The 27,464-nt window shown below is 44.0% G+C and overlaps 1 protein-coding gene across 3 annotated transcripts in view; it reads right to left on the reverse strand.

Moving 5' to 3' along the window:
* Positions 1 to 1,665: 1,665 nt before the first annotated feature.
* The window catches only part of tmem63c (transmembrane protein 63C), a 56,899-nt gene continuing 31,100 nt past the window's right edge, over positions 1,666 to 27,464 (reverse strand). For 2 of the 3 annotated variants that reach the window (XM_071327581.1, XM_071327582.1), the window contains exons 2-23: positions 24,674 to 24,931; positions 22,038 to 22,117; positions 19,681 to 19,768; positions 18,115 to 18,152; positions 17,254 to 17,396; positions 15,878 to 15,929; positions 15,642 to 15,750; positions 15,441 to 15,514; positions 15,252 to 15,332; positions 15,041 to 15,161; positions 14,693 to 14,826; positions 14,367 to 14,489; positions 10,201 to 10,354; positions 9,957 to 10,063; positions 9,190 to 9,276; positions 8,975 to 9,040; positions 8,703 to 8,865; positions 8,501 to 8,606; positions 7,497 to 7,664; positions 7,238 to 7,350; positions 6,361 to 6,450; positions 1,666 to 6,241 (exon numbers count right to left, since the gene is read on the reverse strand). In XM_071327581.1, coding sequence (XP_071183682.1) covers positions 6,026 to 6,241; positions 6,361 to 6,450; positions 7,238 to 7,350; positions 7,497 to 7,664; positions 8,501 to 8,606; positions 8,703 to 8,865; positions 8,975 to 9,040; positions 9,190 to 9,276; positions 9,957 to 10,063; positions 10,201 to 10,354; positions 14,367 to 14,489; positions 14,693 to 14,826; positions 15,041 to 15,161; positions 15,252 to 15,332; positions 15,441 to 15,514; positions 15,642 to 15,750; positions 15,878 to 15,929; positions 17,254 to 17,396; positions 18,115 to 18,152; positions 19,681 to 19,768; positions 22,038 to 22,117; positions 24,674 to 24,883 — 2,523 coding nt within the window. In that variant the 5' untranslated portion in view covers positions 24,884 to 24,931 and the 3' untranslated portion in view covers positions 1,666 to 6,025. The remainder of the gene's footprint in view (positions 6,242 to 6,360; positions 6,451 to 7,237; positions 7,351 to 7,496; positions 7,665 to 8,500; positions 8,607 to 8,702; positions 8,866 to 8,974; positions 9,041 to 9,189; positions 9,277 to 9,956; positions 10,064 to 10,200; positions 10,355 to 14,366; positions 14,490 to 14,692; positions 14,827 to 15,040; positions 15,162 to 15,251; positions 15,333 to 15,440; positions 15,515 to 15,641; positions 15,751 to 15,877; positions 15,930 to 17,253; positions 17,397 to 18,114; positions 18,153 to 19,680; positions 19,769 to 22,037; positions 22,118 to 24,673; positions 24,932 to 27,464) is intronic. The other variant, XM_071327583.1, reaches the window with a different exon arrangement.

Below are 27,464 nucleotides of genomic sequence, written 5' to 3' on the forward strand. Positions count from 1 at the left end.
CTCCCCTCAATACGGTGCAGTCGTCCTGTCCCCTTTGCAGAAAAGCATCCCCAAAGAATGATGTTTCCACCTCCATGCTTCACGGTTGGGATGGTGTTCTTGGGGTTGTACTCATCCTTCTATTCCTCCAAACACGGCGAGTGGAGTTTAGAGCAAAAAGCTCTATTTTTGTCTCATCAGACCACATGACCTTCTCCCATTCCTCCTCTGGATCATCCAGATGGTCATTGGCAAACTTCAGACGGGCCTGGACATGCGCTGGCTTGAGCAGGGGGACCTTGCGTGCGCTGCAGGATTTTAATCCATGATGGCGTAGTGTGTTACTAATGGTTTTCTTTGAGACTGTGGTCCCAGCTCTCTTCAGGTCATTGACCAGGTCCTGCCGTGTAGTTCTGGGCTGATCCCTCACATTCCTCATGATCATTGATGCCCCACGAGGTGAGATCTTGCATGGAGCCCCAGACCGAGGGTGATTGACCGTCATCTTGAACTTCTTCCATTTTCTAATAATTGTGCCAACAGTTGTTGCCTTCTCACCAAGCTGCTTGCCTATTGTCCTGTAGCCCATCCCAGCCTTGTACAGGTCTACAATTTATCCCTGATGTCCTTACACAGCTCTCTGGTCTTGGCCATTGTGGAGAGGTTGGAGTCTGTTTGATTGAGTGTGTGGACAGGTGTCTTTTATACAGGTAACGAGTTCAAACAGGTGCAGTTAATACAGGTAATGAGTGGAGAACAGGAGGGCTTCTTAAAGAAAAACTAACAGGTCTGTGAGAGCCGGAATTCTTACTGGTTGGTAGGTGATCAAATACTTATGTCATGCAATAAAATGCAAATTAATTACTTAAAAATCATACAATGTGATTTTCTGGATTTTTGTTTTAGATTCCGTCTCTCACAGTTGAAGTGTACCTATGATAAAAATGACAGACCTCTACATGCTTTGTAAGTAGGAAAACCTGCAAAATCGGCAGTGTATCAAATACTTGTTCTCCCCACTGTACATCAAAATCTTACAAATCAGAACCTTTGAGGACAACAGATTGAGAACAATACCTGAGCCGACAAGGTGGTTCAAATACCCGAATACTGATTGTCACTTGTTAAAACCACTTCATCGATAAGGGATCCTAACGTTCACCTGATCAGTCTGTCATGGAAAGAACAGGTGTTCTTAATGTTTTGTATGCTCAGTGTGAGATATTTTTTCTTCTCTTGGACCATGTGTGAGAAACTTGCACGCATTGCTGAATATCCAAATGTGCTTGGACAATGAGCCTTGGTCACTTGTAGGCTACATTTTCTCACGGACAACAAGAGAAACCAGACTGTAAAAATCCACTATAAAAGCTTGGTTAGCTCTCTGCAGTCACCCCTTTGATTTTTCTTTGACCAGAACCTCTGTGCCTTCTGCTGAACTTGTGACTCCGTGCCCTTCCCTACAGACCACAGCAGACTGAGAGGGAATAAGGAGCCTGTAGCACAAGATGCGTGGCAGCAACAGATTCAGTTTTAATTGAACTCACAGCACTTCAAAAGACTTTTGACACAGAGAACAGCTCAGGCCTGTCGGTCGGTTGGAGGTCACTACTACACACACACACACACTCTCCCGCTGTTCCTCAACCTCAGGTCTCAATAAAAAAAACAAGCCACACATTTACATCAAGATGACATAATGTTAGTTTTACTTTATTTCCCCCCGAAAGTAAATGCTTCAGAGAAATCTATAAGTAGTATTTCAGAAAGGACACACCAGTTTCCTGTAAAGGATGAAAATAAGAGCTTGAGCAAAGTCTGGAAAACCACTGTATTCCCAAAACAGAGCCGGAGCGACCATGTGAAGAGCATCTGATGTATGAGCACAAATGACAGAGGAACAATAGAGCTCATTTAGCATCAAATCTGTGGGTTTTACAAGTACATTTCCTCCTCGCATGGTTATTGGGACATGAAGAAAGTTTGGTTCTTTAACTTTTTGATGTTTGCACATGATTACCTGAAATGAAATGGAATCAACCGTTGTGACCATCATTAAAAAAAAGATGATTATTTTCCTATAAGTACATGTTAAAGAACTGTATGACCTGTGAAACATGCTGAAGCTGAAATCCAGAGCACACGTTTGGTGAGCTTAGGGGATTTCTGGGTTGGGGTTTCTCTTTTCAAACTGATTTTACTGTGGTGCTCTCCACTATGAACATATCAGATGGTAACCTAGGCCTACACAGTTTGTGTGTGGCCAAAAGGTTGGTTTCTTGTTATGCTGAACATTTGTTCATAAAACACAATTCTATTCCCCCCTCAAATCAAACAAATAACTTTGATTTTATGAGACACAGTACATTTATCCTATAATATTCCCTCCGTTTCTCAAAATCACTTCTGACAAACACTATTTCAAAAAGACAGGGTATATCAAGAATATACTTCAAGGACTATAAAATGACAACCTTCACAGGGCTGCACTAAAGTCATGTAACTTTGGGTGACATTTCTTAGGTTGACAATTATACCGTTTGAATTTTGGAGTACTATTATATACATTCTGTAGCTTCCTTTGGGCTCAGGAAAAACCAAAAACCACAATATATGAATGATGACAAAATGACAAACATACAGTACCAGTCAAAAGGTTGGACACACCTACTCATTCAAGGGTTATTAATTGTAGAATAATAGTGAAGACATCAAGACTGTGAAATAACACAAATGGAATCATGTAGTAACCAAAAAAAGTGTTAAACAAATCCAAATATATTTTATATTTGAGATTCTTCAAAGTAGCCACCCTTTGCCTTGATGTCATGTGGTTCCCACCGTGACGCATGGAGGTGGTGGTGTGATGGTGTGGGGGTGCTTTGCTGGTCACACTGATTTATTTAGAATTTAAGGCACACTTATACCAGCATGGCTACCACAGCATTCTGCAGCGATACGCCATCCCATCTGGTTTGCACTTAGTGGGACTATCATTTGTTTTTTAACAGGACAATGACCTAACACACCTCCAGTTTGTGTAAGGGCTATTTGACCAAGAAGGAGAGTGATGGAGTGCTGCATCAGATGACCTGGCTTCCACAATCACCAGACCTCAACCCAAGTGAGATGGTTTGGGATGAGTTGGACCACAGAGTGAAGGAAAAGCACACAATAAGTGCTCAGCATATATGGGAACTCCTTCAAGACTGTTGGAAAAGCATTCCTCATGAAGCTGGTTGAGAGAATGCCAAGAGTGTGCAAAGCTGTCATCAAGGCAAAGGGTGGCTACTTTGAAGAATTTGTTTAACACTTTTATGGTTACTACATGATTCCATAGTTTTTGTCTTCACTATTAATCTACAATGTAGAAAATAGTAAAAACAAAGAAAAACCCTTGAATGAGTAGGTGTGTCCAAACTTTTGACTGGTACTGTAACTACAGCTTATAATCAAATCATAGGAAGGGAAAAGACACCAGAGAATCAACTTTCAAATCCCATTATATCATCGACAAAGAGCTTGAATATATGACCACAGAATACAGCAGTTAGAAACTGCAAAGACACCGACAACAAGGCACCTTAAGCCACAATCCAAATGCTTCCATTGAAAAACCCCATCAGACTAGCAAATACAGTCTGCACATAATGAGTCAACATCATTAGCTCAGTGGTCTGTGGAGCACACTGCTCGTCAGACCTGGGTTCAAATACTATTTCAACTACTTTCAAAGACATTTTGAAGCAAGTATGTCGATGTGTTTTCCTTGAAAATAAGTAGTTCAATATTGGAATGTATTTGGAAGTATTGGCATGTACTTGAAAATCCTCAAATACACAGACAAGTGCATTTAAATACTCCATGCATTCGAACCTTGTCCTGTAGGTTTAAAAAAATATTAGAAATAAATGTATTTGGAAATAAGCATTTCAAAATAGTAGGCTATTTATAGGAAACTATTAGAATATACTTTCTAATACTTCAAATATAAGTAGTTAAATTCTGCTACATTAGAAAATACTCAAATACACAGAAAATAAAACTTTTACTAAATACTTATATGCATGTACTGTATTGAACCCAGGTCTGCTGCTTGTCTATTGGTTGAAGGAACTGTATGACACACAATACATAGGAAGATGGCTGCTCACACAAAGTAGGGAGTAGGATAATAGCTATCAAGGATAATAGCTATGCATTGGATAGAACTATGGCCAGAATGTGTACATATGCGTGTTTGTTTGAATCGGTCTCCCGCTTTTCCCTGCTCTTCAGTTCAGTCCATGCAACATAGTGAGTTTTTCTTCAAGGCACAGCAAGAGAGCACAATTACAAACCAATATCAGTTTCCATTCAGTTTGGCATGGAAACCTGCTCTCCCTCGAGCAGCAAAACACTCGCAATACAAAACTAGCAAAGGTTACTGTATGATTGAGTCAAACAGTGAGATCAGCCGAGTCTTTAGTTTGATGGGTGGACATGGAGTATAACAAGGTATACGTTCGCAACATGCAGTGGAGCGGACGACTGGTTTGGACTACTGAAACCATGATGCAATAGGGTACTACTAGTATCTTTTCAAGACTATTTCTGCGGCCGGACCCTTACGCACAATGTTTTAAAACCCAAGTAAATTGGAGATAATGTTCTAAAATGGAGGACTTCAGGTGCTACCTGAACTTGTCCAATAAGAGTACTCCTTTTTGTTTTCTGTTTTGAAATCTTTTCTCCCATTTCCTCCTACTGAACACAACTATGATGTTCTCATAATAACAGTCATTGATAAACATTAATAAAAGGGATGGCATTATACATAAATTATTAAACAATACACACAACCCGCCCCTCAGCTCAATAATATCACATACAACTGACAGTACAGAAGAGCAAAAACAAGAACCTTGACAATAAATGCAATAGTATCAGACCCGTTGTCCCTTCTCCTCCATAGGGTTTTAGAGCTTGGAGTTCCACTCTGCCTTCCCTCCGTCTGTCCTGTTCTCCCACTGCAGATGGCTTGATCCCGACCCGCAACCCTGCCTCGCAGAGCTCTACCACACCAGAGCCAGATCCCCCAGAGCCAAGACCACTCTGTCTAGTAGGGTCATTGGGTTAAAACCCACTGAACTGGTGGAATTCATCCCTACTCCTTTCCCAGTGGTACACAAAGATAGTGTCCTTCTTCACTACACAGTCATTCCCAGTCAGGTCACATACAGTATGGTAAAGTTCATTCACTTATAGAGGGGAAAAAAGGGAGACATGAAGTAGTCAGAAAACTACAGATGCACATTTGTTTGAAGTATCCTCCGTATTGTTTATTTATGCTGACAGCTTTAAGATGAAGCCCCCACTGGGCTGGGGAAGAACCTATTTCAGCCTTTGGTTCCAAAGAACCTCCAAAGACAAAATCCAAAAGGGCCCCTCACAAACATTGTACAGTCAGAGGGGCTTGGATGTGGAAGAGGGTAAAACAAGGGTTTAAAAAAAACTACTTATTTCTCTCTTGTAAATAAGAGAAGGTATGGAGGTTAGGGAGGGGGGTGAGTCACTGGCAGCCCACTGGGCTGTCCATGAGGGGGCTGGAGTAATAGGGGTCTGAGTCACTGGTAGCTCACTGGGCTGTTCATGAGGGGGCTGGAGTAATAGGGGTCTGAGTCACTGGTAGCCCACTGGGCTGTCCATGAGGGGGCTGGAGTAATAGGGGTCTGAGTCACTGGTAGCCCACTGGGCTGTCCATGAGGGGGCTGGAGTAATAGGGGTCTGAGTCACTGGTAGCCCACTGGGCTGTCCATGAGGAGGCTGGAGTAATAGGGGTCTGAGTCACTGGTAGCCCACTGGGCTGTCCATGAGGGGGCTGGAGTAATAGGGGTCTGAGTCACTGGTAGCCCACTGGGCTGTCCATGAGGGGGCTGGAGTAATAGGGGTCTGAGTCACTGGTAGCCCACTGGGCTGTCCATGAGGGGGCTGGAGTAATAGGGGTCTGAGTCACTGGTAGCCCACTGGGCTGTCCATGAGGGGGCTGGAGTAATAGGGGTCTGAGTCACTGGTAGCCCACTGGGCTATCCATGAGGGGGCTGGAGTAATAGGGGTTTGGAGGGTCCTGGAGCTTGGTCTCGACAGTCTCAACCTGGTCGTCTTCCTCCTCTTGCTCCTCTCTGTCCTGGGAGCTGGCCATGGTCCCGTAGCTCTGGTGAGCTGGAGAGGGCATGGGGGTCAGGCCTAGCTCTGGCTCCAGCAACACAGATGCCACAAACAGCTGAGGGGCGAGACACAGAGAAAGGAGTTACTAATTACTAAAATGACTCCTACATATCTACTAGTTATGAGCTTATTGTACAGGGATTGAGAGTGGTGTGAATAAAGAAAGGCAGGTACATTGGAGGGGGTGGTGGAGGGGGTGGAGCTTCTCTCTGCATCAGTGAAGGCCCCTTCTGCTGGCTGGTCAGCAGACATCTGGTCAAACATCTGAAACACATTGGGACAGTGATAATTAAGCCATTGAGGGCAGGTGCTCTACACCCACCAGGGGGAGGGGTCAATAATAATCTCGCACTGTGAAATGATAGGGATTTATCTCAAGAGCATAGCTGCACTGCGACAGCAGATGCTTAAATACCACATCTCATAAAGACATAGCCCATGGTCGAGGTACTTAGGCTTAATAAATTACATAGAGTTTGTGTTACGGGATTTTTGTGTTTAATGACTAAAATATGTATACATTTGACTTAGAATTATACTAAACAGAATACTACTATATTACTGTAAGAATGAATCTTATTATAATCATAATGTTGAATGTTATGTGTTCCTTGTTAGAAAGAATGGGTTTATCTTCAGACAGGCTAGAATGATGTCTCTACCCAGGGAGGGGAAAGACCTTGGGTTGGTTGCAGATAGTTTAACAGGTGGCAGACAGTAATGAGGCTGTGAACTGTATTGCCATTGTATTCTAGAGGAGGATGGACATTAAAACCTATGACATCATCTTTATTATATAACCTGATGTAAATTGTACTATGATTCAGTACTCTCGAGAATAAACGCTATTGATTGATTGATTTTAAGACTGGTATCTGTCCATTTTATGCTGATAATTATCTTACAAATTCTTATTTATGGGCAGAGTGTTTTAATTGAATTGGTTGATAAACAGGAATTAAAATTCCTTTAACAGTTTGTCAAAAACTAAGGCTGTGCTAGCCCTAACACAAGTACAGCACTATGTCCCATTGTTCATACTATCGCTGACCTGGTAGCTTGATGACTTGTCAGGCTGTTTCCTAAGGCATAGGCCGAAGAGGGAGAAGACAAGGCAGGAGAGCAGCGACACAAAGGTGAAGAGGGTGATGGGACACATTGGGCCTGGAGCACAAGAGAAGAACCACAATCAAGACCATATCACCATATATGACGACTCTAGCAGCCACTAAGCTATGTCTGACTAACAGTGGGTAACCCACATATATCGGTCTGTTTGATAGGCTATGGTAACAGGAACCAGGAAGTACCCAGCCTGAGCACAGAGAAGAACAGGAGCCAGAACATGCAGAGGATGGGCGCCACGATGACCTGGCTGATGGCTGCAGTGTGGATGCGCTGGTTGAGCTTGGTGGGCACGTAGGCATAGTAGATGTTGTAACGGTCCACCATGTGTTTCAGGATCAGGTAGAGCAGCCCTGAGAGACAGACATACACAGAGCTGACTGATGAGGACATATGCAGCCTATCATCTATTGTAAAGTGCTAACTTCAGTCTAAAGCATAGTTGAGGTCAATTAAACTCCCATTCCTGTCGGCTGACTTCGGAATTTACTAGAATTTAGATGGAATTGACCCCAACTCTGGGCTACAGAGTGAATAACAGGTTAAAGACAGCATGCAGCGGAGCCCAGGCCTGGTACAATGTGGAAGGCAGGTGTCAAGGCCTGGAGAGTAGCAGCAGTAAACAAAGGAGAGTAGCAGCAGTAAACAAAGGAGAGTAGCAGCAGTAAACAAAGGAGAGTAGCAGCAGTAAACAAAGGAGAGTAGCAGCAGTAAACAAAGGAGAGTAGCAGCAGTAAACAAAGGAGAGTAGCAGCAGTAAACAAAGGAGAGTAGTAGCAGTAAACAAAGGAGAGTAGCAGCAGTAAATCAAATCAAATTTATTTATATAGCCCTTCTTACATCAGCTGATATCTCAAAGTTCTGTACAGACACTAAATAAATAAAGGCGAGTAGCGGCTCAGGGCAGAGACAGAAGTGGAGTGGGCGTCTGGCTCACAACTCGCTGTGCCTGAGCATCTCGAACTACAGCACATACACTTCACAGTCTGCACCAGCCTGGCAGCAGAGGTGACCAAGGTTACAGTAGCAGGAGAGAGGCTTCCACTGAGCACACACAGGAAGGACACACACACACACACACACACACACACACACACACACACACATAGGAAGGAAGGAGACACACACATAGGAAGGAGGTGAGAAGCAAAGACAAGCATGCTTCTTTAGCCTCCACACACGCACTCACCAAAGGGCATGATGATGGGACAGGTGATACTGTAAGTCATGCTAACAGCATAGATGCACATGGTCCAGGCGTACTCCAGACCAAACTGGAACTCATAGGCCTGGCTCTGGAGTTATAAAAATATATATATATAAAAAAAAAAATGTTATTTGATAAATCAAAGATGCACACAAATAACACAGTCAAATACTGCTCCTGTCACCCGTTTGACGTGGATGCGCTCGGCCCCGGGCTTGGCCAAACAGAGACGCAGAGCATACACCATCAGAGCTGGGATGCGCAGCAGCTCCATGGCCGTGCCGATCAGGCTGGACGTGATCACGTAGTTTACAAAGAACGCGCCGTTATCAGGCAGGAACACACACCTGTACACAGAGGAGACATATCTTAGAAGTGTGATTGCCATGGCAGTTCTGTCAGAGTTAGCTAAGCAGATGGTACCATAACAGGAGAGGGCTGGACAATAACACTTACTCCAATTTAACATCCTTGTCTTCCAGGAAGTTGACATCAAACAGCCACCTGAAGAACAGATCCAGACTAGAGTAGGGCAAAAAGAGAGGAAAGAAGCACAGGTACTTTAGAGCAGAAGCACAGGATCCTGGATCATACGCAATCTCTGTAATGATCATAGCAGTGAGCGATAAGTGGTCTGTTACACGTCAGCATGCGTGTTCCTATATTCATACCTGGAGAGACCCAGCGAGGGCAGGATGATCACCATGAACACCAACAGTACAAAGCACTTGTGCATCGTGATCTGGTTCTCACTGGATCTAAAGGACACCACAACATGGACCACATCACAACAGAGGACATGCAGTTACAAAGCACATGTTTTGGACATGTAGTACATGTTAGAATATGAAATCATTTCAGGAGACAGAACACTAATGACAGAAGCTCACACAAACACAATCGCACTCACTCACACGCGACATTCAAAAAGCATCATCTCACATATTTAATGATTCCGTTTCAAATGCAAACAACTTAGTGGGCTCATTACAGCAAGCAGCGCCTTTCACAATAACAGTAAACATTTGATTTGCATTAAGTCCTTCACAATATATGGGTGTGTGGTGGTTATGTAAAGAGACGGTGCTCATAGGTGCAGTGTGAGGTTGTCTCCTCCGGATGCAGAGCTATTCTGCTCCTCAGTGCATCGTGACCACTTTGCATGTCATTATCTCCACAGAAAATCATTATGACAACCTGACTAGAGAAGTAATGCAGGCAAACAGAGCACACACAGTGAGACAGAGAGAGCGACAGTGAGAGTGACAGAGACAGAGAGAGAACAGTGAGAGGTGTGTAATTGTGTCGAGAAGACACAGACAAAAACACGTGAAGAGGGTCTGAGGAAGATGAATACAGTGTTTTGTCTTTTCAGGGACAGAAGTGGGCCTTGGGTTGAGCAGTATCTGCTGGGGCCTGCAACAGTGCAATACTCTACCTGGTCCAGTGAGACTCGAAGAAGGCAGAGTAATAGACTATGAAGGGCAGCAGGACAGAGAACGCCCAGAGCAATAGAGTAGGGAAGAACTGAGTGATGATCGGGCTCTATGGGGAGAAACCAAAACCTCATGAGTTCATCATGCTATAGTTCATTCTGGAAATACTGAGTTTATTTGCTTTTGTACAGCACCACCACCCCATTAGGACCATTCAAGCACTGTAATTCAGTAATTAACTCTGACCCTCAGGCTGTCCACAGGCCGGGTGACGTTGAACTTGTCCATGGTGTTGACGATGATGGCGGGAGTGGTGAGGAAGAAGAGGATGAGGAAGAGGAGGATGTTGAGCAGGACGCAGCGGAGCCACCAGCGGGAGCCACACACTGAGAGGTTCTCCCTGGAGACACAAAGGTAAAAACATGGAGGTCACTGATCTATCCTGTTGGACGGCTGACATGACAGACCTCTCCACATCATGTCTCTGCTAATCGGTACTACTGTTTATATCCACAAAGTATGAATACAACAAAAACAACCGTTAACGTGGGAGGGAATAACAAACCTCCGTCCACACTGGAGTGGATAACAAGTTGGATACAGCACACTCGAGTGTTCCGTTTTAATGATGTGTTAGTTAGTCAGTCAATCACTGGTCGACCCCAGAGCCTGTGGCACCACCAGGGAGCACTCCCTCCGCACAAACACACACAGCCAATGCGGCATGGAAAACAGTGAGCACCGCTTGGCGGGGCTGTCTCATTGGCTAATGGGGGATACAGTTGAAGTCGGAAGTTTACATACACCTTAGCAGAAATACATTTAAACTCAGATTTTCACAATTCTTGACATTTAATCTTAGTACAAATTCCCTGTCTTAGATCAGTTAGGAACACCACTTTATTTTAAGAATGTGAAATGTCAGAAAAATAGTAGAGAGAATGATATATTTCAGCTTTAATTTCTTTCATCACATTCCCAGTGGGTCAGAAGTTCACATGCACTCAATTAGTATTTGATAGCATTGCCTTTAAATTGTTTAAATTTGGTCAAACGTCCCACAATAAGTTGGGTGAATTTTAGCCCATTCCTCCTGACAGAGCTGGTGTAACTGAATCAGGTTTGTAAGCCTCCTTGCTCGCACACGCTTTTTCAGTTCTGCCCACAAATGTTCTATAGGACTGAGGTCAGGGCTTTGTGATGGCCACTCCAACACCTCGACTTTGTTGTCCTTAAGCCATTTTGCCACAACTTTGGAAGTATGCTTGGAGTCATCGTCCATTTAGAAGACCCATTTGCGACCAAGCTTTAACTTCCTGACTGATGTCTTGAGATGTTGCTTCAATATAGCCATATAATTTCCCTTCCTCATGATGCCATCTATTTTGTGAAGTGCATCAGTCCCTCCTGCAACAAAGCACCCCCACAACATGATGCTGCCACCCCCATGCTTCACGGTTGGAATGGTGTTCTTCGGCTTGCAAGCCTCCCCCTTTTTCCTCCAAACATAACGATGATCATTATGGCCAAACAGTTGTATTTTTGTTTCATCAGACCAGAGGACATTTCTCCAAAAAGTACAATCTTTGTCCCCATGTGCAGTTGCAAACCGTAGTCTGGCTTTTTTATGGCGGTTTTGGAGCAGTGGCTTTTTCCTTGCCGAGCGGCCTTTCAGGTTTTTTTATGTCACCTTTATTTAACCAGGTAGGCTAGTTGAGAACAGGTTCTCATTTGCAACTGCGACCTGTCCAAGATAAAGCATAGCAGTTCGACATATACAACAACACAGAGTTACACATGGAATAAACAAAACATAGTCAATAATACAGTAGGGAAAAAAAGAAAGTCTATATACAGTGAATGCAAATGAGATAAGATAAGGGAGTTAAGGCAGTAAATAGGCCATGGTGGCGAAGTAATTACCATATAGCAATTAAACACTAGAATGGTAGATGTGCAGAAGAGGAATGTGCAAGTAGAGATACTGGAGTGCAAAAGAGCAAGATAAATAAATAAATACAGTATGGGGATGAGGTAGTTGGATGGGCTTTTTACAGATTGGCAATGTACAGGTGCAGTGATCTGTGAGCTGCTCTGACAGCTGGTGCTTAAAGCTAGTGAGGGAGATATGAGTCTCCAGCTTCAATGATTTTTGCAGTTTGTTCCAGTCATTGGCAGCAGAGAACTGTAAGGAAAGGCGGCCAAAGGATGAATTGGCTTTGGGGGTGACCAGTGAGATATACCTGCTGGAGCGCGTGCTACGAGTGGGTGCTGCTATGGTGACCAGTGAGCTGAGATAAGGTGGGGCTTTACCTAGCAAAGACTTGTAGATGATCCCGCGCCAGTGGGTTTAGCGACAAGAGTGAAGCGAGGGCCAGCCAACAAAAGAGCGTACAGGTTGCAGTGGTGGGTAGTATATGGGGCTTTGGTGACAAAACGGATGACACTGTGATAGACTGCATCCAATTTGTTGAGTAGAGTGTTGGAGGCTATTTTGTAAATAACATTGCCGAAGTCGAGGATCGGTAGGATGGTCAGTTTTACGAGGGTATGTTTGGCAGCATGAGTGAAGGATGCTTTGTTGCGAAATAGGAAGCCGATTCTAGATTTAATTTTGGATTGGAGATGCTTAATATGAGTCTGGAAGCAGAGTTTACAGTCTAACCAGACACCTAGGTATTTGTAGTTATCCACATATTCTAAGTAAGAGCCGTCCAGAGTAGTGATGCTGGACGGGCGGGCAGGTGCGGGCAGGGCAGTGATCGGTTGAAGAGCATGCATTTAGTTTAACTTGCATTTAAGAGCAGTTGGAGGCCACGGAAGAAGAGTTGTATGGCATTGAAGCTCATCTGGAGGTTAGTTAACACAGTGTCCAACGAAGGGACAGAAGTATACAGAATGGTGTCATCTGCGTAGAGGTGGATCAGAGAATCACCAGCAGCAAGAGCGACATCATTGATGTATACAGAGAAGAGAGTCAGCCCAAGAATCAAACCCTATGGCACCCCCATAGAGACTGCCAGAGGTCCGGAGAACAGGCCCTCCGATTTGACACACTGAACTCTATCAGAGAAGTTGTTGGTAAACCAGGCCAGGCAATCATTTGAGAAACCAAGGCTGTTGAGTCTGCCAATAAGAATGTGGTGATTGACAGAGTCGAAAGCCTTGGCCAGGTCGATGAATACGGCTGCACAGTAATGGCTCTTATCGATGGCAGTTATGATATCATTTAGGACCTTGAGCGTGGCTGAGGTGCACCCACCAGCTCTGAAACCAGATTGCATCGCGGAGAAGGTACGGTGGGATTATAAATGGTCGGTAATCAGTTTGTTAACTTGGCTTTCGAAGACCTTAGAAGGTTATGTCGATATAGGACTCGTTTTACTGTGGATATAGATACTTTTGTACCTGTTTCCTCCAGCATCTTCACAAGGTCCTTTGATGTTGTTCTGGGATTGATTTGCACTTTTTGCACCAAAGTATGTTCATCTCTAGGAGACAGAACGCGTCTCCTTCCTGAGCGGTATGACGGCTGCGTGGTCCCATGGTATTTATACTTGCGTACTATTGTTTGTACAGATAAATGTGGTACCTTCAGGCGTTTGGAAATTGCTCCCAAGGATGAACCACGCTTGTGGAGGTCACCAATAATCTGTCTGTAAACAGTTGTTGGGAAAAAATCACTTGTGTCATGCACAAAGTAGATGTCCTAACCGACTTGCCAAAACTATAGTTTGTTAACAAGAAATTTGTGGAGTAGTTGAAAAATGAGTATTAACGACTCCAACCTAAGTGTATGTAAACTTCCAACTTCAACTGTATGTAACCTCATAGGGGCTGATGGTTATCACTTCATTTTATATCTCAAATGGACTTTAAAACACGTTCTAAGACATCCCACACAACTATCATTCTAAAATCCATCTAATTTAATTGGTTAAATTGTTGAATGGCCCTCTTGTAAGAGTAAGTAAAGTAACACAGATTAACGACCTGCACACTGCAATTGATTTTCAAAGGTGATTTACAGTATGCTTGAGCCGTCAAACGGTGAACTCAATCTGTGCAAACGTCTTTGGAAGCCTGTTACTAGCGCTGACCTTACCGATAGCTACTTATTGAGGAAAAAAATTGCTTACTATGACTGGGATACGCCGTTGTCTCTCTTTGCTACTAACTGTAAAACTAATTGCTAATGCACTAACTAAGTCGCTCTGGATAATAGCGTCTTCTAAATGACAAATCTAAATGTAAAAATGCAGGGTACCGCTCGTTAATATGCGTCAGTTTCAAATCCCGTATGGTATATTTTAACTCACCTATCAGGTAAGATAACGCTACTAAATAGTTAGATAACTTAACCAATGGGAGGGAATTTCTAGTCATTATCTGCTTTAGATAACCTCACTCACCAGATGATGTCGCTTGGTGCCGGGGCGTAGTCTACACCCCACCTGTGAGACTGAACTACCGTGGTGATGCTTGACTGCTGGGGTTTCTGACGGCAACGGACCCTGCTATAGTCCTTGACAATACTGTGGAGAGAAACAACACACACACAAAGTCATCACACAAAACAGGCAGACACACACTCATGAACATATTCAATCAAACCCTGTAACAGGAATTTGGGGGAAAGTAAAACATATAATTTGGCACTCCAGGCATGCACTGCGGGAAACTGCAGTACAGTGCATTACCATGGCCAGTCAGAGGTCAGGGGTCATAGTTTACTCACACAGCAGTCATCCTTTCGTCCCGAAAGGTCACAAAGGCGATGCCCAGCCTCATGAGCGAGATGCGATGCTTCTCTGCATTAAACTCATCAGTCAGTTTCTCCTCTAACTCACTATAGTACTGCTCTGCATCCACCTGCAAAGAGTTGAAAATATAGATTAGCTACATACCGGTACTATTAATCAAGTCTTGTTGTATCCCTTATTGTATTTCAATTCAGACAGACGAGGAATCCCGTTGCTGCTCAAATCTAATGTAGTTTTTTAGTGCCATCCAGTGGCAAAATGCAATCAACGCAACATAATTACTATGACCAAGATTCACTGTAACATTTCTGTTACAAATGCACCTGCTCAAAGCCGCACACATCACAGCAGAAGATGGTAGCACAGGGGTGGGTCTTAATCATGATCTTCCCCTCCTTCTGGGCCTTAGTAGCAAAATACAGCCTTCCTTTCATCGCCTTTCGTCTGAAACACAACAACTCAAATCTGCACAAGGCCAAAAAAATACTAAATAATAATGTAACTAATTTCTCCATATTGTCATCGTTACTGTACCTCTCAGAGTCAAGCCTCATCAGTTTGTGTACGTTGAAGCAGAAGCGGAGGTCAGTGACAGTACAGCTGGGGTAGGCCTCACTAGAGTGGAGGGAAGAGGGAACAGAGTTAAACCACCTATCCACATCAGGTGTATTAGTATCAGCTGTATCTTGAAAGAGTAAGGAAAGTGGGAACATTTAAGATTACTGGAAGTGTTTGGTGATGAGGCCTGGGTCTGAGATCTCTCTGGGGATGCTGGTGATCATGAGAGTCCTGGCCACCTGACAAGATGGTAACAATAAATTACAGACACCAAAGGGTGTCTCTTTCAGTTTTCAGAGACAGTAACCTGACCATGCTGTAATCATTATACATTTGGCTAGGTTTGAGGAGCTGTCACACACACACCTTCTCGTCCTCTCTGTACTCCAGGCGTGAGGAGTGGTGGGCCATACACAGCACTGTGATGATGAAGTAGAGCAGAGCAAAGATACTGTGGAGCCACAGGAAGCTGTCCCTAAGAGGAAAGAAAAAGGTTTCCACATGACTGTTGGATAACCACGATGGCCTCAAGATATTCTTGAACATTTCCTGAATTATTATGAATCCTCTGCAAAAAGAGAAGCCATAGCCCTTTGACCTACTTCGCAGAAAGATTAGCCACAGTCGTTCTTCCAAAATTTTCAGGATTATCCCCTATAGAAAAGACGACATACAACAGTTAATGTGTGTGTAACAGTTATTTTTCTAAAGTAAAGGGAGGGACTTTAAACACCCACACCACTAGAAATCCACTTTTTCCCATGATGTTGCACAAAGTATGATATAGCTGGGCTTGAAGTGACAAATCTGAACTGCCCACTTCGTGCATATTCCTATGATATGACATAGAAATAATTTTCATTCTACGTTTTGTTTCAGGGCTGGGTTTTATTTGAATGTTACCATCCAGTAGCATGGCATTGTTTATTAACTCAGAAACAGCTGCAAAGTTCTTCCTCTTGGTGACTGAGATGAGCCAAACAGCCTCGAGCCGCCTGAGCTATGGAGCAAATAAAGATAGGGGGTGCACCTCTACTTTTTACCAGAAAATTATCAAAATCACTTAGTTTTGAGCTAGTCTGTATTACAAATATATCTGACCATTATATAAATGGTATAATTGCATGATATGATAGCATTTTGCTAACCCGCTCCCCCCGACACCACAAGATGAATGGTTTTGACAACAAACGTTTTGTTCACTCCCCGCTAAATAAAATTCAAGAATTTATAGATGGGTTAGCGGACAACGTCACGAAAACGATGTGCACGGTTCCATTGGGCATTATTCAGCGTGTTGTGATTCTGGATGGCCAGATTGCTAGCAAGAATGACAAGAAACTGCTATGTGGGGAATGGTTATTGTCTCGTTTCAACTCGGTTCATAATGTTCTTGATACCATGTCTTGTTTTGAGGTGTTTTAACTGATTTAATGTCAATGCTAATATGGCTCAAATTCGCTAGCTAGCTAACAACTGTAACAATGTATTTGAGAGACAAGTACTTGTGCAAATGTATTTATGTTTTCAATAAACAAACAAACATCGGAGACGAAGTATAGCTTACATGTTATCAACAAGCTAAGCCAACCCAGTCCGTTTTGCCCCATAGTTGTGCACGCTTCGGCTTTGTTGCTAAACAACCAACCTGTCTATAGTTACAAGTCATTTGCGGAGTGCATGATCATGAACAAAGTCATTGTAGCCTATCATTTCACTTCCCCGGTGTCATTTCACTTTGTCTGTGTTTGGATCTGTGGTGTGTGTGTGTGGCCTACATTTAAGATATCCATGGGCAGACTTTTTCCATTTGTATTTATAACTGTTGTGTGTGTGCATGCGTGCTAGCCCACCCCTATATGTGTTTGTATATGCATGTGTGGCCTGGTCTCTCCCGGCGAGGTGCCCCTCTACCTCCCCTGGCATCTAGGATATCCCTGGGCCTCCCAACATAGGCCAAGGCTTCCTTCTAAATTACCTAGGAGGTTTCCGGAAAAGTTGACAGGCAGGATGATGGCCACAGACAGCAGGCAGACCACAGTCATGAGCAGGATGATGTGGCGCTGGAAGGACAGGTAGGTCGTAGCATCGACACCACACTTACTCCTGATCTCCTCATCCCTGGAGACGCAACACAGAGAGAGAGGTTCTGAAGCTGGGGAGGGAAGAGAGGATCTTCCCAGGGTGGCAGGATTCAAACTAAGGAGACTAAGCACAGAGTAACAAAGAAGCAGTGTGCAGTTGAGAAGGGGTCTACAGGGAAACAGCATGTACTAGACACATGGGTGTAATGGGACTGTAGTGGGAAGAGCAGAATCCTTCTCTTCTATGGGGAGACAGAGTCAGGTGCTCCGTGGTAGTGATATTGTGGGGCCTGCTCCTTATACCTCACTGCACTCCTGGAGGGTCAGAAAACCCACTTGTCTCATAAAAGAGAAGAAACAAGAGTTGCCTGCTGGTCCCACGGCAGGCAGGCCAGGCCACACAGGCCAGGCCACACAGAGAGCTTTCAGGGTGGGTTAGCACTTTCCCAGGGATCCCAGGGTGAGGTATTACAGTCAGCCACTAACAAGAGCTAAAAACAGCACCCAGAAGAACCCAAACTCCACCATAATAATATGAAAACCATGGACACAGAGGAAGTTATGGATCTAAATCCATTGAGTGGAGTCAGACTTGAGCAAGTGCAAATACTCTATGGTAAACCACGGCACAAACAATCCCATGAGCACACACTCGTTTGCTTTTCGCTGCTTAATGGGATGACAACATTGAAGAGAAGGGCAATAAAAATGATAGAAGTGAAAACAGGTAGAGGGTTAAACGGTTTTACACTTACTTCATATGGTAAAGTGTTGTAAGCCAAGAGCAGAAGCCCTAAAGGAGGAAAGACATAAAAGATTCAGTGGATCGCTTATCAAATACAAATCGATACCACATATGTTGTAGGCAGTGCCATGCACGCCTGGCCCGCGGTGCATGTCATTTGCATAACATTAAGGCCTACGCGCTGAGGGAGTGATGGGGGTTAAATAGGTCTAGTCTGAGGCGTAAACCACTTCACTGCTGTCAAACTCTGGGAAAAGACTCCTGTCTTACTCCGTCCTACTCCATCATAAACATAGTGTGTTACATCGATGGTGATCTTACCAAGTCACGCAGGCAGGTGTGGTATATGTATGCATGTACACTGCTCAAAAAAATAAAGGGAACACTTAAACACAATGTAACTCCAAGTCAATCACACTTCTGTGAAATCAAACTGTCCACTTAGGAAGCAACACTGATTGACAATAAATTTCACATGCTGTTGTGCAAATGGAATAGACAAAAGGTGGAAATTATAGGCAATTAGCAAGACACCCCCAATAAAGGAGTGGTTCTGCAGGTGGTGACCACAGCCCACTTCTCAGTTCCTATGCTTCCTGGCTGATGTTTTGGTCACTTTTGAATGCTGGCGGTGCTTTCACTCTAGTGGTAGCATGAGACGGAGTCTACAACCCACACAAGTGGCTCAGGTAGTGCAGCTCATCCAGGATGGCACATCAATGCGAGCTGTGGCAAAAAGGTTTGCTGTGTCTGTCAGCGTAGTGTCCAGAGCATGGAGCCGCTACCAGGAGACAGGCACATTTGTGGCCTGCTGGAGGTCATTTTGCAGGGCTCTGGCAGTGCTCCTCCTTGCACAAAGGCGGAGGTAGCGGTCCTGCTGCTGGGTTGTTTCCCTCCTACGGCCTCCTCCACGTCTCCTGATGTACTGGCCTGTCTCCTGGTAGCGCCTCCATGCTCTGGACACTACGCTGACAGACACAGCAAACCTTCTTGCCACAGCTCGCATTGATGTGCCATCCTGGATGAGCTGCACTACCTGAGCCACTTGTGTGGGTTGTAGACTCCGTCTCATGCTACCACTAGAGTGAAAGCACCGCCAGCATTCAAAAGTGACCAAAACATCAGCCAGGAAGCATAGGAACTGAGAAGTGGTCTGTGGTCACCACCTGCAGAACCACTCCTTTATTGGGGGTGTCTTGCTAATTGCCTATAATTTCCACCTTTTGTCTATTCCATTTGCATAACAGCATGTGAAATTTATTGTCAATCAGTGTTGCTTCCTAAGTGGACAGTTTGATTTCACAGAAGTGTGATTGACTTGGAGTTACATTGTGTTGTTTAAGTGTTCCCTTTATTTCTTTGAGCAGTGTATATAAAGTCATTCTCTAAATAATCTGCCTTTTCTTCGTTTTTTGTTTGTGCAGCTGGATGTTTCATCAACTCAATTAAGGAAAAGTGCTTTGATCAGGGTTACAAAAAGAGTGGAATCACACTCAAACAGGGTCACCCTTTATCAGCTATACCTCCAGACCTATCCTACTGTCTGGACTTGGATCCATAATAAAGTTGGACTTACCAAGTCCTTGGTGTCTGAGTCTGACGGGCTGGACTCTGACGGGGACTTCTCCTTCTCACTCTGCTCTCCGTAGAACAGGGACGTGAGACTGAGCAACAGAAGACATACCAGGATTATCATTATGGTGCATGCGTCTCTTCCTACAGAATAGGAAGGAAGGAAGCGCATCACATAGATCACATCACAAGATGGAAGACACTATTTACTGCAAGAGCAACAAGACTGCACAATATGAGACTACAGCCGTTAAACACATTCTCGGAAGGATGATTTTCAGTGGCCTGGACAGCATCCTAAAATTATATAGCAAACGTCAACCCATTTTGCAATGAGTGACTGTGGGAAGTTAATATCCTTTCTTTCCAACAGACGGTCAGGCACAGAGCCTGCAGACAGCATGAGCGCTAATTGTGTTGGCTGGGTCTAATAGCTATTCCATGCAGGACGCTGTCCTCCCCTTAGAACTCCAGTCAATCTGAGATCATATCGATGATAGGAGGGGGGAGGGGTGGACAGTGCTCCTGGAATCCAATGAAGCATTGTGATTGAGTTTGGTGATGTTTCTTTCAAGTTGACGTTGCTGACAGCTCTACAGCGTGCCACTTTAAGCGTAATAATTGAATTAGCGCGACGGCCGCCCGCTCCGCAGAACAAACAGATGTCACTGCCCCAGGGTGGCAGAGAGCCGCTGCTGGTCAGGCAGAACTAAATCAACCCCACACTCACACCGGAGTGGCTCCAGGTCAGGCAGAAGTAAGCTGTTGCAGAGCCTCACTCTGCAGACCCACACAGAGGACTGACGACCTCACGTCACTTTAAAAGCTAACAAGGTCCTAAGATTCAGGAAAATCAGAGCTACAATGAGTGTGCCATTATTGCCTTCTGCATATTATGGTATCAAGGCCTGAAAAAAATAATAATTGTACTCACAGATTGTGATAATGTGTAAAAAGTGATTAAATTGTATGTATGTATACAATACGGAATAAAAATAACATGTAAAGTTTTGGTCCCATGTTTCAATAGCTGAAATAAAAGACCCCAGAAATGTTTCATATGCACAAAAAGCTTATTTCGCTCAAATTTTGTGCACAAATTTGTTTACATGATCATGCCATTTAATTAGCTTCTTGATATGCCACACCTGTCAGGTGGCTGGATTATCTTGGCAAACAGCATGATCCTTACACCTTGTCCTGGGGACAATAAAAGGCCACTCTAAAGTGTGCAGTTGTCACACAACACAATGCCACAGACATCGCACGTTTTGAGGGCGCGTGCAATTGGCAGGCCCACCGGACCTGTTGCCAGATAATATTAATTTCTCTACCATAAGCCGTTTTAGAGAATTTGTCAGTACATCCAACCGGCCTCACAACTGTTGACCATGTGTATGGCGTTGTGTGGTGGGTGGTTTGCTGATGTCAATGTGAAGTGAGTGCCCCATGGTGGCGGTGGGTTATGGTATGGCCATGCATAAGCTATGGACAACGAACACAATTGTATTTTATCAATGGCAATTTGAATGCACAGAGATACCGTGACGAGATCCTGACGCCTGTTGTCGTGCCATTCATCCGTCGCCATCACCTCATAATTCAGCATTATAATGCACGGCCCCATGTCACAAGGATCTGTCCACAATTCCTGGAAGCTGAAAATGTCCCGGTTCTTCCATGGCCTGCATACTCACCCTACATGTGACCCATTGAGCATGTTTGGGATGCTCTGGATTGACATGTACGATAACGTGTTCCAGTTCCCTCCAATATCCAGCAACTTCACACAGAAATTGAAGAGTGGGACAACATTCCACAGGTCACAATCAACAGCCTGATCAACTTTATGCGAAGGAGATGTGTCACGCTGCATGAGGCAAATGATGGTCACACCAGATACTGACTGGTTTTCTGATCAACACCCCTACTTAAAAAAAAGGTATCTGTGACCAACAGGTGCATATCTGTATTCCCTGTCATGTGAAATCCATAGATTAGGGCCTAACTACTTTATTTCAATTGACTGATTTCCTTATATGAACTATAACTCATATTTTAAATAGATGCATGTTGCGTTTCTATTTTGTTAGGCATAGTTATATTAAAGCAATGTAATAGTGTAACACGAGCTCCATCAAAGCAAGAGAGACAGGAAAACAAAGTATTTCATGAGTATGACAATGCCTGGGCAGTACCATTTCTTCTCAGGAGGGGGAGCCAATCTCAAGTAGCAGTGTCAATCAGTCATGAATTATGCTTTCGATACGGATTTCTCCATCTTGAGTGTTGCCTCGACTTCTAAACCAGACTTAAAATCCAGTGAGTTTGAGGAAGCTGAGGTGAAAGGCTTTACTGTACCTGTCATTCTCCATCAATAGAGCCAGACGGCCATAGTCCCACGCAGCCTTCCTCAAAAAGGAAAAGATCAGCAAAAGAAACTGCAATACAAAGAAAGAGTTATAAGACACACAGAGCTCATCAACCACCATCTCCCTGCGCCTCCCTACTGGTCTAAAGCCATGCATGGGCAACCAGGACAATGTTTAACAGGGTATTGGACTAAGATGAATAATACATTCTGCTTTTATAGTCATGGCCAAATGCAATTCCTAAGCTCTCTGCATATATAATATCCCCTTGTTGTATCCCCTTTCTCTCTGCCTGTCTCGTGTGTCTTCTATTTCTTGTCCCTGCGTGGGTGTCCACGTTCCGCTGATGCCCCACAGATGATTATTTTGTGTGATGTTAGGAATGGTGCAGAGGCGGTACGCTGTCACATGGGGGAAATCAAGGTTTGAAACACACTTGAACTCGTCATTAAGACACTGCTATTAACCTTCTGTGTTGTCCTGACTACAAGGGAACGATCACAGTGAATCAATTAAACATGGGCTGGTAGACAGACTGATAACCAGAGATGAAATCTAGTTTGACAAGACCTGACAGCGGAACAGAGGTGTGCATTAACAAATCTGGAGACAGATTGATTTCTATTATTATCCTGGAGTGGGAAGAGTAATCTTTCTGCATATTTGTATACACACCGTATGTTATAGAGAAGAGGAGAATGGAGTAGTGAATGGAGAGAATGGAGTATCATAAAACGATGAATTTGAAGGCTTGTAAGCAGATCCAGCATTATGGGGGGGCCTTAGGGGGCCTAGCCCGCCCCACCGCACCTTCTTGCCCGTCCAAATAAAATATTGAAATATTGATAATTTATTTGACCGAGACGCACGCCGACGGAAAGACGCATCGATCTCAGTTAAAGCATCCGAGCGAGCAAAACAGCGCCCCTCTGTCTCAGTATGTGTACACCATGTATCTGATGCTGCCTGGACCAAAAGAGTATGGCATGTCATACTATTTCTGGCCAGACAGCATCAGATACATGGGCTACATATAGAGAGAGGGACGCTGTTTCGCTCCCCCGGATGCTTTCTCCGGTGATATAATTTCAGCAGAGAGGAAGAGGCGAAACTAGAGGGCTGACTCGCGGCAAAATCTGTCAAGAATAAGCCCAATGCGTTTCTATGGGCATAATATGCAGACCTAAGCTTGTCGCCTGCCTTCGGAACTCTTATTGTTAGGGCGGAGACATGACCATCTCGTCATTATACAGATCTCTGGTTTCAGCCTCTTGCGAATTGGAAAGGAAAATTGGCGGGTGCAGAGTGCACTGTTAGGATGCTGGATTCTCCGAAAGTAAATAGTTTTTTTGCCAAATTTGGCTATAATTACTCTTGTCTAAATTAACATGACTTAGCCACAGAGGATCATTAGCTTATTTAAAAAATGTTTTGCTGTGGATTGTTTCAAATCACAAGTGTGTAGGCCTATGCTTATTTTGGAAGCCCACAATTTGGGTAGTGCGAGTGGCAAAAGGTCTAGCTGACTGAGTTGCGGCTGTCAGTAATAAGCATCTAAAATGCGTGAAGATAATGTGTTGAGTACAATTTAAAATGTTGCAAGAAGAAGGGAGGGGTGTCTGGCAAAGACATGGCTTGTCGCTCTCCAGAATGCATGTGCTCAGCTCTCCAGAATGCGTTCAGCTGTCTCCCGCCAATTCTTGTGCATTCATTGTTTAATTGTGTGAATCGTTTTCCCTTTGTTTATTTTCTATCAATTCCCCATTACAGGTCACCAGTAGGCCTAGTAAATGTACCATTAATTCCCCGTCATTTGGTTACATTAATTTATGTTAATGCCTGTACTGTATTACTTACAGTCATTTACCGCTCTCATTCTCGGACTGGAAATGTGGTTTGAGGAGTTTACAACCTGCTACACTTGTGAGAAACAAGTTTGGTTTATTTCATAACCATGAGTTTGGAAATGTTTTCATTGTCTTTTGTTTGGAGGAATCCATGTCAGCAATGAGCATGTGTCTGGTTTATCTTTCCTGATAAAGTTGAGGGAGAGAGAGCACCCGAGTACACACAGAAGTAGGCCTACCTGGCCTGCTGCATGCAAAAGTAAGAAAGCGCCCATTTGGCAATGTCTGATTGTCATAACTTAACACATCCACCACTAATAAGCTGAGCTTCTCAGTCATTTTTTCTTCACCTCACACAGTAAGTCAACAATGTCTGTTTAGTTCCTCAGTATTTGTCTTTCCAACACTCTCCCAGCTTCGATAATCACTAAGCCTTGGTGTGAAAGAGCTAAATATCATGATCTGATGATTCCAAACATCCAGTGGGATCGTCATTAAAAAACATATGTCTGTTCCGAGATCACTTGCTCAGGAAACTCTGACGGCCCGGAATAAGCTAGTTGATATAATTTTGCAAGTTCACGAGGGACAGCTTTGGGTCGACCCAGTTGATGATTTGATACAATGTTGCACTTCACGTGAAGGGTGTTTCTTTGGGGAAAATGTCTCCCTGGTACCAGAGATAAGACGAGAGGTTGAGATTGCTGTAACACTGTAGTGTGTGTGCGCGTGTGAGTGTGTATACATACATGTATGTGTGTCTGTGTCAGCAACATACCAGCCACAGGACAACATTGATGGCGAGGACCGTGGGCACCCCTCCAAAAGGCAGGCCCTGCAGGACACTGCTGCGGGAGTGGGAGCGGTAGCACCTCTCTGCTGCTGTGGTGTTGTCCTCCCCCAGAGAGTCCAGGAAGCCCAGCACATCCAGCTCCATATCCCTCCCATCCAGAGGGGGCACCCTCATCACAAACTCAGAATCCACCATGAGTGAGCCAAGGCCTAAGTCTCAGGGGCTGAAGTCATGCAACCATAACTGAGGAAATAGAAAAAGGAAAGTGATCCATATTGAACGGTATGACATATCCCACGCCATGCGTTTGATGTTTGCCCTCAATCGCTATCAAAGTATGTCACACATCACTACTTCACAGGAGAGGCATTTGAATTTTTTTTAATCAAAATGCATTTTTGGGGCAGAAATGCCTTCTTAAACATGTGAACTTTCATGTGCCTTAATAACAAATGTATATGCCATCTGTAAATACAAATAAAATTGTTCAATTACAAGCCTAGTTGGTTTAGCCATGAAAAAAGAGAGGAACCTTCTTGCTAGCTATGATTGGCTGAGATAATGGATGGGCTGAACATGCCGAGAGATGAGTTCAGATTGGTCTTCCATGTAGCATGCTTCTGTCTATAACATGAGCTGCTTAGTATGTGTAGATAATTCTTGCTACCGCAGCTTTTTTTGAAAAATATAATGTTAGCAATGGAGAACTCTGCTGAACAACATTGCTGCCCTGAATTTAGCAGGCGCTATCGACAAAGATCAATGGGAAGAAGTTGTGATGGACTACTTTCTGCACACAGTCAATGTGAACCAGAGTGACTTGACGCACGCCGGACCAAACAAGCTGTACAGTAGCTAGCTACAAACTATCAAGTGAGTGGAATTGCAAGCATGTTATTCTTGCATTTCCAATCAGTGAAAACTGCTAAATTATGGTTTACTATTCCTTGTCAAATATTGCATTGTTATGCGACTGGCCTCGGCATGCTACTGTTTAGGACTAAGGTATGGATTCCCTATGGGCCACACTCTGCCTTTTTCTGTACAGGCACAAAGAGGATCTCTCCAACGCCTTCAAGTCCAGGTGATATGGGCTTGACGGTGTATCTACGCACAATACATTTCATCTGGAGGTCACAAAGGACCCAGTGAAATTCAAAGCAAACAGTTGGATTGATGGAGGTTGAGATAATGTTTGGCATGTGCTTCCTTCATGTCGCCATTTTACTTTGTCTTTTCCATTCACCCCAACACTGCAAAGTACAAAGGCATATTTGTAAGTCTGATTTCAGAGCATTTCCCCCCCAGTCCAATTATAATGGCTGCCATTGTCCTTAAAGTTGAGGATTAGGGAATGAATGCCATTTAAACAAGAAGTGACTCCTGTAACCCAACGCCCTCTCTAGAGTGATTTCTCTCCCTGGGGATATTGCAGTAAGTATTCATATCCATTAGACTGGATTTTTTTATTTAACCTTTATTTACTAGGCAAGTCACTTAAGAACAAATTCTTATTTACAACGATGGCCTAACAAAAGGCCTCCTGTGGGGACAGAGGCTGGGATTAAAAATAAAATAAATAAATATAGGACAACACTATATAAAAAGAGAGACCATAGACAACAACATAGCTAGGCAGCAACACATGACAACACAGCATGGCAGCAACACAAGATGGTAGCAGCACAAAACATGGTACAAACATAATTGGGCACAGACAACAGCACAAAAGACAATAAGATAGACAACAATACATCATGCAAAGCAGCCACAACTGTCAGTGAGAGTGTCCATGATTGAGTCTTTGAATGAAGAGATTGAGATAAAACTGTCCAGTTTCAGTGTTAGTTGCAGCTCGTTCCAGTCGCTAGCTGCAGCGAACTGAAAAGACGAGCGACCCAGGGATGTGTGTGCTTTGGGGACCTTTAACAGAATGTGACTGGCAGAACGGGTGGTGTATGTGGAGGATGAGGGCTGCAGTAGATATCTCAGATAGGGGGGAGTGAGGCCTAAGAGGGTTTTATAAATAAGCATCAACCAGTGGGTCTTGCGATGGGTATACAGAGATCACCAGTTAACAGAAGAGTATAGATTGCAGTGATGTGTCCTATCAGGAGCATCGGTGGCAAATTTGATGGCCGAATCGTAAAGAACATCTAGCCGCTCGAGAGCACCCTTACCTGCCGATCTATAAATTAGGTCTCCTTAATCTAGCATGGGAAGGATGGTCATCTGAATCAGGGTTAGTTTGGCAGCTGCGGTGAAAGTGGACCGATTACGATAGAGGAAACCAAGTCTAGATTTAACTTTAACCTGCAGCTTTGATATGCGCTGAGAGAAGGACAGTGTACTGTCAAGCCATACTCCCAAGTACTTGTATGAGGTGACTACCTCAAGCTCTAAACCCTCAGAGGCAGTAATCACACCGGTGAGGAGAGGGGCATTCTTCTTACCAAACCACATGACCTTTGTTTTGGACGTGTTCAGAACAAGGTTAAGGGCAGAGAAAGCTTATTGGAAACTAAGAAAGCTTTGTTGTAGACCATTTAACACAAAATCCGGGGAGGGGCCAGCTGACTATAAGACTATCTTCTGCATATAAATGGATGAGAGAGCTTTCTACTGCCTGAGCTATGTTGTTGATGTAAATTGAGAAGAGCGTAGGGTCTAGAATTGAGCCTTGGTGACAGGCAGTGGCTGAGACAGCAGATGTTCTGACTTTATAAACTGCACTCAGAGGTAGTTAGCAAACCAGGCCAAAGACCCCTCAGAGACA

This window comes from Salvelinus alpinus, chromosome 9, assembly GCF_045679555.1.
Source record: "Salvelinus alpinus chromosome 9, SLU_Salpinus.1, whole genome shotgun sequence".
NCBI lineage: Eukaryota > Metazoa > Chordata > Actinopteri > Salmoniformes > Salmonidae > Salvelinus > Salvelinus alpinus.